This window comes from Astatotilapia calliptera, chromosome 20, assembly GCF_900246225.1.
Source record: "Astatotilapia calliptera chromosome 20, fAstCal1.2, whole genome shotgun sequence".
Classification (NCBI taxonomy): Eukaryota; Metazoa; Chordata; class Actinopteri; order Cichliformes; family Cichlidae; genus Astatotilapia; species Astatotilapia calliptera.
The window spans coordinates 14,122,798-14,134,889 of NC_039321.1; the positions used below are offsets into that span (position 1 = coordinate 14,122,798).

The window sequence follows — 12,092 nt, forward strand, 5'->3', positions numbered from 1 at the left end:
AAAAATCATGGACAATCCATAGAAAAGCCGCACCTGACTAAAAGCCGCAGGGTTCAAAGCTTGTGCAAAAAGTAGCGGCTTATAGCCCGACAATTACGGTACAATAATTGTAAGGCTAAATATGAAAAGTCAAACTCAAACCGGTTAATAGCTGCTGAGCACTTACAATTTTAATGTAAAGCCATTTTACATTTCAGCTCATTTTGATATTTGATTTATTGCTTCATTTTCTGTATTTTGCAGTTATATCATCAATCTCTGAGTATAACCCTGTGTTTCCACGTTTGCTATATTTTACTTTCAGGTCTCATCCAAAAGTCTTTCCAAGTTGACAGCACCTCCTCCAGTTCCCAGCAAGCCCAAACCATTCCGATCTTCTGGCCTGTCAGCCTTCTCCAAAGCCCCCTATAACACTGGCACCTTCCCAGGTAAGGTGAAGCCAGTTGGGGCCCCCCTCAGGGCTCCAGGAATTCTATCCAGTCATAGCAACACCCTCCCTTTGCCCAACAAGCAGGAGAGTCCTCCAGCTGCTGCTGTGCGACCCTACACCCCAGAACTCTCTGATTGTCCCCCACCTGTGCTTCAGAAACCTCAGACCCTGGCGGCTTCCTCAATCTACTCGATGTACACCCAGCAGGCTACACTGGGGAAGGGATACCAACACAGTGGCCAAGGAACACTGCCTCGGAGCCAGCCCCGAGGTAATCCACTGATACGATTGCCCGTGTATTAGAATACTCTTCCTGTTAAGATAGGGCTGCACAATTATGGCCAAAAGGATTTTTCTGATTATTTTGATCAGTGTAAGATTGGTCCTTGGAAGCACTGGTCCTCCTTATTCACCAAAATGTAGTATATGTCTTAGTAGAAAAATATGAATTTAAAAAATTTCACCAAAACACCAAAATTCAGTCAACAGGGGAGAGGCTTTTGCATTTACATCGTTGCAGAAAAATAAGGTGTGTGCGACAAACTTGCCAACACTTGGTCTTGGGGTAGAGCATCACTTCCTGTTCCTGTTACAGCACACAGTGGTGTTTTCTGTAGCTTATTTCGATTCAAATTTGATCTAAAAACTTATATTATTACATAGTGTAATCCTTAAATGCTTTATCCAAAGCACACTTTCTGTTGAATAACCTGCTAATTATATTCAAAGTATTCATTCATCTTTAGGGACTCACTACCTTAGCTTAGCTCGTAGCCGACTGACTAGTACCTTGGCCTCTCCACTCTTCACACCACCACACCACCAAACTGTCCATGTCTCTAATAATTTCCCCCCCACAAAAAAAGCGTGACTATCGAGAGTTGGGATCAGGAAGCAGAGTCGCAGTCTTACACGCCTCTCCACAGCTTCTCTCCCCCTGTTATCCCCCAAAACCCCTTAGAGACTGTGTCTGTTCCCAAACCAAGAAAAAACAAACCAAAAATCAGCAAAATAATGACTTAAACATAAAAAATAACAACAAAAGAAAAACATAGTATCCACAAATGCACCAAAGAGTAAAATAGTGTCTATTATTAAATAATATAAGTCGGGGTGTGACAGCAATCTTCCACTCCAGCTTATTAATCAACCAAAGACACAGGCAGAGTTGTAATTTATTTGAAATTACAGCCACACAAACAGCTTTATTTGTTATTGTTCACTTGGGCCTCGTGGTTTCTGGCTGTTTTCTCAGAATTTTTATCTGATTTAGTGCTCAGCTCGGATAGGATAATTATTGTAGGTGATTTTATCATCCATGCATTTAATCCGTTGTATTCAAAATGAAAAAATAACCCACCCACCACTTTAATCATACACTAGATCTTGTTATGACATATGGGATCGAAACTGAACAGTTAACAGTATTTCCTGAAAACCCTGTTTTGTCTGATCGTTTACTAATAACATTTCAATCTACAATAATGGATTACACAGCAGTGAGGAATAGATTTCATCACAGCAGATGTCTTTCTGAAAGTGTACAAGGGGATGAATTATATCCTTAATTTAAGGATATAATTCATCCCGTTGTCTTCTTCAATGTCATGTGCCAACACAGTGCAGATCAGCAGTAAAAAATTACTCATAACAATCTCACAGATGTAACATCATGTACTTTCAGAACCACTGATATTTATTTTGTCTCTTTTTCTCCAATTGATCTTCCTGAGTTAACTTCAATAATTACTTTATAAAAAACCATCAGTGGTCCTTTAGACACCATTTCTACAAAACTGCTCGCAGAAATCCTGTCATTACACTGAGGACACTGAGGTGAGACCAGGCATGAACAGGACCAGATACCAGACAACCTAGGCTAGAAATACAGGGAGTGCAGAATTATTAGGCAAGTTGTATTTTTGAGGAATAATTTTATTATTGAACAACAACCATGTTCTCAATGAACCCAAAAAACTCATTAATATCAAAGCTGAATGTTTTTGGAAGTCGTTTTTAGTTTGTTTTTAGTTTTAGGTATTTTAGGGGGATATCTGTGTGTGCAGGTGACTATTACTGTGCATAATTATTAGGCAACTTAACAAAAAACAAATATATACCCATTTCAATTATTTATTTTTACCAGTGAAACAAATATAACATCTCCACATTCACAAATATACATTTCTGACATTCAAAAACAAAACAAAAACAAATCAGCGACCAATATAGCCACCTTTCTTTGCAAGGACACTCAAAAGCCTGCCATCCATGGATTCTGTCAGTGTTTTGATCTGTTCACCATCAACATTGCGTGCAGCAGCAACCACAGCCTCCCAGACACTGTTCAGAGAGGTGTACTGTTTTCCCTCCTTGTAAATCTCACATTTGATGATGGACCACAGGTTCTCAATGGGGTTCAGATCAGGTGAACAAGGTGGCCATGTCATTAGTTTTTCTTCTTTTATACCCTTTCTTGCCAGCCACTCTGTGGAGTACTTGGACGCGTGTGATGGAGCATTGTCCTGCATGAAAATCATGTTTTTCTTGAAGGATGCAGACTTCTTCCTGTACCACTGCTTGAAGATGGTGTCTTCCAGAAACTGGCAGTAGGACTGGGAGTTGAGCTTGACTCCATCCTCAACCCGAAAAGGCCCCACAAGCTCATCTTTGATGATACCAGCCCAAACCAGTACTCCACCTCCACCTTGCTGCCGTCTGAGTTGGACTGGAGCTCTCTGCCCTTTACCAATCCAGCCACGGGCCCATCCATCTGGCCCATCAAGACTCACTCTCATTTCATCAGTCCATAAAACCTTAGAAAAACCAGTCTTGAGATATTTCTTGGCCCAGTCTTGACGTTTCAGCTTGTGTGTCTTGTTCAGTGGTGGTCGTCTTTCAGCCTTTCTTACCTTGGCCATGTCTCTGAGTATTGCACACCTTGTGCTTTTGGGCACTCCAGTGATGTTACAGCTCTGAAATATGGCCAAACTGGTGGCAAGTGGCATCTTGGCAGCTGCACGCTTGACTTTTCTCAGTTCATGGGCAGTTATTTTGCGCCTTGGTTTTTCCACACCCTTCTTGCGACCCTGTTGACTATTTTGAATGAAACGCTTGATTGTTCGATGATCACGCTTCAGAAGCTTTGCAATTTGAGACTGCTGCATCCCTCTGCAAGATATCTCACTATTTTTGACTTTTCTGAGCCTGTCAAGTCCTTCTTTTGACCCATTTTGCCAAAGGAAAGGACGTTGCCTAATAATTATGCACACATGATATAGGGTGTTGATGTCATTAGACCACACCCCTTCTCAGAGATGCACATCACCTAATATGCTTAATTGGTAGCAGGCTTTCGAGCCTATGCAGCTTGGAGTAAGACAACATGCATGAAGAGGATGATGTGGACAAAATACTCATTTGCCTAATAATTCTGCACTCCCTGTACAGATAACTAAACTAGGAACGATTGACAGAGAAAACTGGTGGTGGTCAGAAGGCCCGGTGGCGCGGTGTCCGGCAGCCTCGCCTGTGTCAGTGCGCCGGGAGTGCGCAGGGTGGCTGTGGCTACAATGTAGCTTGCTATCACCAATATGTGTGAATGTGTGCGTGAATGGGTGGATGACTGAATGTAGTGTAAAGCGCTTTGGGGTCCTTAAGGACTAGTAAAGCACTATACAAATACAGGCCATAAGCCTGTCTCCTAGAAGTAAAATACGGAGTATTTCACTCCATTAATTATACCTGCATGATGGATGTAAATAAAACTTATAGCCCAGTACTTGATAGCATTTCCTCTGTGATGTTGTACTTGTTCAGACTATATTTTGGAAACTTCACCATGTGAGGTGAAGGGAACAGCTGTGACTGGTATTTACTGGCATGTTGTCAGGGACTGATTTAGATACCACTTGATTTGCCTTTGCTTTGTAGTTTATTGGCAAAGCAAGCTTTTTCAGTATCAGTATTTAGGAAAAACAGGTACTTATCTATCAATAATGAAGTTTTTTGGGGGAGTTTTTTTTCCTCTCACCCCAAACAATAATCAAACATGTAATTTGTAATCTGTGCTTTTGTTTAATGGAGGTCAAATAGAGCTTGCTGTGAGAAATGTCTTGTGAATCCATGTATTCTCTTTCTTTTCTTAGTGTATGGAAAACCAGTCCTTCCAGCCAGCAGCAGGCAGCAATCAATCAGCTCAGAAAACCATTCCTTCAATTCTGAATTTTGTGCACCTGACGGAAGTGAAGCTGACAACAGTTGCCCAGGTAACACTGAAGGTATCGGAGGAGAAACAGCGGAACACAGTATCCCTTGCCCGCTCAGACCCACCAAGCTCCTCCCCTTCATATCAAACTCTCACAGGAACCCCAGTGATGCTGACCTGGATAATCTGCGTCGCTGGCTGCAACATGCACCCCGACCCCTGAAGAAACGCAACTCAATCACAGAGCCCGAAGGCCCAGCAGGACCCAACATTCAGAAACTGCTCTACCAGAAAACCACTCTGGTTGCTATGGAAACCATCCCCATGGAGACGGCTAATTCTGCAGGGATCCATATACAGCCTACAGTTCATGAGGACAGGATGGGTGGCATAGATGGAGTAGCCAGGGTTCAGGATGAAAGTGAAACTGACTTGAAAGAGCCACTCCCTGAGAAAAGTTTGACCCCACCCCCACTACCCCCTTGCTCACCCATCTCTGATCCTACTTCCTGCCACTGCATGCTATCACTGCTGGAAGACAAGGACAAGGAGAAAGAGAAATGTCCATCAACCTTAGCTCACCAGGAACCGTTTCTAGAGGAGTTCCCTCCTTACCCACCCCCACCTTACCCCAGCTGCGGGGAGTTGGAAGAGGGAGATGATACTGTTCCCCTGCAGCCACCAGAGGTTGCAGGACAGGTCACAGTTCTGCCGGTGAGTGAGGTGACTCAGATTTTGAGAGGTTATTAAAAATCCAGTTTGCCTAAAATACAAACACAATTTTTTTTCTAATTTATTGCAGTTCTGTTTTCTTCTTAGGGTAAGAAATCAAACCTCCATAAAGCTGGCAAAGAGCGAGCCAACCACAATTTGCGGGTCAAGTTCAACCCTTTGGCCCTGCTACTGGATTCATCTCTGGAGGGCGAATATGATCTTGTCCAGAGGGTTATCTATGATGTGAGTCACACAAAACAAATAGAATAAAATAGCCCATTATTATCATTGTACATGTACCAAAAAATTGTGGGAGCTACACACTGCTATACTTATTTTATAGATCCACTAAAAAGATTTATACTTGCAAATTCCTTAATTGTTCTTCACCCCAGGGTATATGGTCAGTATGTTACTGTGTGTCTTTCAGGTGGATGACCCTAGTATGCCGAACGACGAGGGCATCACAGCTCTGCACAACGCAGTTTGTGCCGGCCACACCGAGATTGTCAAGTTTTTGGTTCAGTTTGGTGTCAATGTTAATGCTGCCGACAGTGACGGCTGGTGAGCCTATGTAGGAAACAGTAGAAAACATGGGCAGTATAAAAGATGGACTTAGCCATGGTGACACCTCCGGACATAACTTCCGGATGTTATGTCTGTCTTTTACATTGTCTATGGTAGGAAGAAAACAAATTAATTTGGCACAGCACCAGTCCTTATTAACTAACTACTCATTCTCCTTCTGTTCGTGTCTCCAGGACGCCCCTTCACTGTGCTGCCTCCTGTAACAACGTTCAGGTCTGTAAGTTCCTTGTCGAGTCTGGAGCAGCTGTATTCGCCACAACATATAGTGACATGCAGACAGCTGCTGACAAGTGCGAAGAGATGGAAGATGGCTATGTCCAGTGCTCCCAGTTCCTCTATGGTGAGACAAAACCTGTTAACATATTAACAAAAGGGGTTCAGGGAGATAAGCCTCATAGTTCATAACACATTTGTTGATTTCAAGGACAATTTCGCAAATCTTTCAAGGGGTTGAGCGTGTTCTGTAGCAACAAGAGATTTACTGATTTATGATGGGTGTCTGTACAGGTTACAGGTGAGTTTGGAATTTGCTTAATTGTTCTTTAGGAGATTTAAAAGATCTTGGGTGCCATAAGGATCTTGTTGTGATCTGCCTGGATTTTGAGGACTGTTGAATAGGTTCATGCATTTTAAGGGGGTTTGGTTCAGACCAGTTATATCAAGGAAGTAAATCAATTTTGTAAAAGTTTTCTAGACTTGTGAGGCTTGTGTTTCAGCAAATGGACTTGGACTTAAAGTAGTTTAAATTTGTCTCAGGTTATTACATTTTCACATAAAAGCTTAAAGAATATCAGACTCATTAACTTTTAATCTATTTTTGTCTTTTTAGGTGTTCAGGAGAAGATGGGTGTGATGAATCACGGTGTAGTGTATGCCCTGTGGGACTATAAGCCTCAGAGTGACGACGAGCTTTGCTTCAGTGAGGGTGACTGCATGACAGTGCTGAGAAGGGAGGATGAGGTGGAAACGGAGTGGTGGTGGGCACAATGCGGTGACCATGAGGGATACATTCCCCGAAACCTTCTGGGGGTGAGCCGCCCATGCCAAATTTAGCAGAGCTTGTATAAACATTTTAGACTGAAGCTACTCATAAGGAAATGTTCAGATTTCTGGGTTTAGGGTCCCATTACATCAGCATTTAAAACTTTCTTGTTAAAGTAAAAAAGCATCCCAGGAGAATATCAGAAAAATGTAATAAAGAATAAGACGGTAAGATTTCCTAATGTGCGGGAATTAAACTGTCTAGTCTGCCAATCTGTTGCTACTTCAGGTTGGCCTTAAATCACATGTTTTAATCAGATTTAAAAACTGCTTTGAGAATCCTGTTACTTAACAGTCTTAAGTTTGACGTTTCAGTATTTAATGTTATCTTAATGGTGTTTTAATGAGAAACTCTATCTTTCATTCCCAGCTATATCTGAGGATTAAGCCCCGGCAAAGAAGCCTGGCCTAAAAGACGGCTTGTGTCTCTTTCAGAGGACTACATGTTTCCACGAGAGAAGTGCATCATGGGAATAAACCTCTGGGTTCTTATAGTAGAGGAAAAAAAGTCAGATGTTGTTGATTTTTAAAAAATAAATGTAAAAAAGGAAATGTTTCTCAATCTTTCATTGAATGTGAAAAGGATTTAACCTCATCTGGATTTCTCAGGAGCTTTTTTGCATATTTGTCACACTTAAACATTTCAGATTTCATGGTTCCAAATTACAGTCGTCCATGTCTTCAAGCAGCAAAACAGCCATAGACCATCACATTACCACCACCATGTTTGACTGTTGATATGGTGTTATATGAAATGCTGCATTATTTTCACAACAGTTGTAATAGGGTTAAATTTAAATTTAAAAAAAAAATGCAATTCTTTTTCTTGGCAGTTCGCATTTCAGCGATTCCTGAGATTAGGGACAAAACAGGTAAAAAAGTTATTTTTTGATTTTTTAAAACATATTTACATATAATTGTTACACAAAGTTTTGGCTGTCTGAGTATGTTTTGGTACAATCTCCCAGGTGTTTTTTAATTTATGTTTTTGCTGGGGAAGTGCAAGGTTTTTGTCAACACCATCAGACACAAAGAAATGTAAGTATATATATATATATATACACTCAACAAAAATATAAACGCAACACCTTTGTTACTGCTCCCATTCCCCATGGGATGGACGTAGAGACCTAAAACTCATTCCAGATACACAATATAACCATCCCTCCCAAACAGTGGTCACAAATCAGTCCAAATGTGTGGTAGTGGGCACATCTGCCATATTGAGATAATCCATCCCACCTCACAGGTGTGCCACATCAGGATGCTGATTTGACATCATGAGTAGTGCACAGGTGTACCTCAGACTGCCCACAACAAAAGGCCACCCTGGAATGTGCAGTTTTGTCTCACAGCAAAATGCCACAGATGCCACAAGCAATGAGGGAGCGTGCAATTGGCATGCTGACAGCAGGAATGTCAACCAGATCTGTCGCCCGTGCATTGAATGTTCATTTCTCAACCATAAGCCGTCTCCACAGGCGTTTCAGAGAATATGGCAGCACATCCAACTGGCCTCACAACCGCAGACCTCGTGTAACCACACCAGCCCAGGACCTCCACATCCAGCAGGTTCACCTCCAAGATCGTCTGAGACCAGCCACCCAGACAGCTGCTGGAACAATTAGTTTGCACAACCAAACAATTTCTGCACAAACTGTCAGAAACCGTCTCAGGGACGCTCAACTGCATGCCCGTCGTCCTCATCGGGGTCTTGACCTGACTCCAGCTCGTCGCCGTAACAGACTTGTGTGGGCAAATGCTCACATTCGATGGCGTCTGGCACGTTGGAGAGGTGTGCGCTTCACGGATGAATCATGGTTCACATTGTTCAGGGCAGATGGCAGCTGAGAATGTCCCAGTTCTTGCATGGCCAGCATACTCACCGGACATGTCACCCATTGAGCATGTTCGGGATGTGCTTGACCGGCGTATACGACAGCGTGTACCAGTTCCCACGAATATCCAACAACCTCGCACAGCCATTGAAGTGGAGTGGACCAACATTCCACAGGCCACAATTGACAATCTGATAGACTCCATGCGACGATGTGTTGCACTGCATGAGGCAAATGGTGGTCACACCAGATACTGACCGGTTCTGGGTCCCCAGACCCCCAATAGCGCAAAAAACTGCACACTACCCACTACCACACATTTGGACTGATTTGTGACCACTGTTTGGGAGGGATGGTTATATTGTGTATCTGGAATGAATTTTAGGTCTCTACATCCATCCCATGGGGAATGGGAGCAGTAACAAAGGTGTTGCGTTTATATTTTTGTTGAGTGTATTTAAAGGTGTCAGAATAATCATATTGTGGAGGTAAGCATCAACGATACAGAGCTCTCAGTTCTCACTCCTTCTTTATTCGTCTCCAACATGAACTGCGCATATCGCGCCACAAAACACAGGAACACACTTCCTATACACTGGGTGTGAGTGGAGCCCTCTAGTGGTCCAACACGCTCCACTCACACCCAGTGTATAGGAAGTGTGTTCCTGTGTTTTGTGGCGCGATATGCGCAGTTCATGTTGGAGACGAATAAAGAAGGAGTGAGAACTGAGAGCTCTGTGTCGTTGATGCTTACCTCCACATTGGTGACCCCGACGTGATTGAGGAGCTTTTCGGCTCGTTCAGCGTCGGAGAAGGCGTAGCGCCGAAGAAGCAGCTCTTTGATGGCAGCGTATTTCCCTTGGGCGGGTGGGTCCCGGAGGAGCGCCATCGCGCGACGGGTGGCCAGCGGGTCGAGCGAGGCCACCACATGGTGATACTTTGTGTCGTCAGCCGAGATGCCGCGAAGGGCGAACTGAGCCTCCACGTGTACAAACCATGACGGGGGGTCATGGAGCCAAAAGTCCGGCAGTTTCAGCGCCACAGCGAACGTAGCTGTAACAGGAGGCGGAGGTCCGGCGGCCGCTGATGCATCCATAGCGGAGTCTGTGTTATCTGCGGCCCGTTGCATGCTCGAGTCAGGGGTCACCAATGTGGAGGTAAGCATCAACGACACAGAGCTCTCAGTTCTCACTCCTTCTTTATTCGTCTCCAACATGAACTGCGCATATCGCGCCACAAAACACAGGAACACACTTCCTATACACTGGGTGTGAGTGGAGCCCTCTAGTGGTCCACCACAGTATGATCTTTCCTTGCAGGTGTAACCATGATCATTTTTATACATATTGCAGTTTGTTGCTCATTATAGAGTTGTGCTCAAGTTAATAAGGGTTAAAAGCTACAGTCAGCGCGATGTTTGGCTGATCTATGGACTGGAGTGACTTTGAGCATAGAAGGCCGCACGCGCTTACATAACACTGATATCATGCTTTTCTTTGTGATTTTTTATTCAGTTATATCTTTTAAGTTTTAAGTAGTGGCAGTTAATTAAACAACATTCATTTACAGTGTTGGGACTAACGCGTTATTAAGTAACGCGTTAAAGTAACTACGTTATTATTGTGGTAACGAGCACGGTAACTAGTTATTATGCCAAAATCAGGAACGCGTTAGTCGTTACTGGGATTTAGATAGGGTCGTTACTCGTTATTTCGTGTGGTGGCTATTGTGGAGCTTCCACAGATTCAGTAACATTAGCAAGTGGTGGAGGCCAGCAGGTGGATGAGAGAAAGCAACATGTTCTCGGGCTGGAGAAAGGGGACGCAGAAGGAAAAGAGACCCGAGGCGGCCGCCGGTCCAAGTGTGAACTGAACTTCAGGTAAGAAGTTATGACCTGCAGTCTCTCTGGGTCAGATATGAACCAAGTTTAGGTGGAGTTTATTTTCGTTATTCTGACTTTTTCCGTACTGCGTGCTAGCTAGCATGACGGAGTTTCTATACAGCTGGGTGGGTGCTATGAAGTTAATGATGTTGAACTTACAGGTCATCGGATGTTCAAGATGGGCTTTACATCTTCCAACAACTGCTCACACTGTCAAAGCAATACACCAATTACATTCACGCTCTTTGGTTCTGTCCACCAGTGCAGAAGTTTTGGCGCAAGATATGTGAAGACTTATCAAAGTGTCTGAAATGTAACATTCCAACTTCCCCCTTAGTGTGTTTGTTGGGCAGCTTAGATAATGTCACTTCAGAAAAGAATATAGCCCATATGGTTTTCACTGCCCTATGCATAGCCAAGAAAACTGTCCTCATGAACTGGAAAAATAAAAACAATCTTAATTCTAACCAATATAGAAATTATCTATTAGATTACATTAGTTTTGATACAGCCTCGGCCACCACATCAGATCAACTGCTCTGGGCTCCTTTGATCAGCTCCATCACCTAGTGGGGGTGGGGGGGTCATAGTTTGGTCCCGCCTTCAATGTTGTGATTGGTGTGGGGATAGGGACAGGCTTAGGGCGTCGGGGGGTTCCCCGGAGGCATCTTCCTTGGGGGGCTCAACCCGGGGTAGTGGTCATGTCCGGTTGGGGGCTCATTTCTGACTATTTCCTCGTGGCTGCGTGCAGCGGGGCTAGGGGAGGGTCTGTGCTGATGGACGTGGGTTACTGAGCTGGTAGCCTGTCTGCCCCTGGGTGGGTCCGGGATGGGCGTGGGGGTCTGGGGGCGCTCCGTCTCTGGGCCGGGGCCCTGGCCGGGCCTCGGGGCCTTGGGTCCTGGTTTGTGTGTTGCCGGGGTTTTGGGCGGGTGGGTGCATGGGGGCCCATCCCTGGTGCAGGGTGCCGCCGATGTGTCGAGCCGTCTGTGGGGCTCTTCAACCGGTGGGGGGGATTGTCACACCTTGCAGGAGCTTTCCTCTCCTCAGGAACTCTCTGCAGGAGGGGGAGATACAGGAGAGGTGGAGGAAGATCTCAGCCTGGGCGTCTATTGTCTCATGTAGTCTGGAAGATGAGTGGATGGTGGGGTGGGTGCAGTTTTCTCTGTGGTGGGGCTGGTGGACTGTCCCGGGCTCTGTGGGGCCGGGGGGCGCTGCTGCGCTGGGCCCCGGTCTGGATGGGCCTGAGCCCCCTTTCCCTGGCGGGTCGCGGAGTATGGGAGTGCCTACTGGGGTCAGTGGGGGAGCTGGCCCCAGGGAGGGGTCACCTGCCCCTCCCTTCCTTCCCTCCCCATCTCCAGCTGCCTCCCTCTTCCCGCTCCACCACAACCACCC

General features: G+C 44.9%; 1 protein-coding gene across 1 annotated transcript in view; it reads left to right on the forward strand.

The window, feature by feature from the left end:
- The window catches only part of LOC113013773 (apoptosis-stimulating of p53 protein 2-like), a gene marked incomplete at its 5' end in the record, with an annotated part of 25,815 nt that extends 17,972 nt beyond the window's left edge, over positions 1–7,843 (forward strand). The window contains 7 exons of the mRNA XM_026154921.1: positions 305–701; positions 4,579–5,351; positions 5,457–5,594; positions 5,782–5,915; positions 6,113–6,279; positions 6,769–6,968; positions 7,351–7,843. Coding sequence (XP_026010706.1) covers positions 305–701; positions 4,579–5,351; positions 5,457–5,594; positions 5,782–5,915; positions 6,113–6,279; positions 6,769–6,968; positions 7,351–7,392 — 1,851 coding nt within the window. The remainder of the gene's footprint in view (positions 1–304; positions 702–4,578; positions 5,352–5,456; positions 5,595–5,781; positions 5,916–6,112; positions 6,280–6,768; positions 6,969–7,350) is intronic.
- Positions 7,844–12,092: the final 4,249 nt, after the last annotated feature.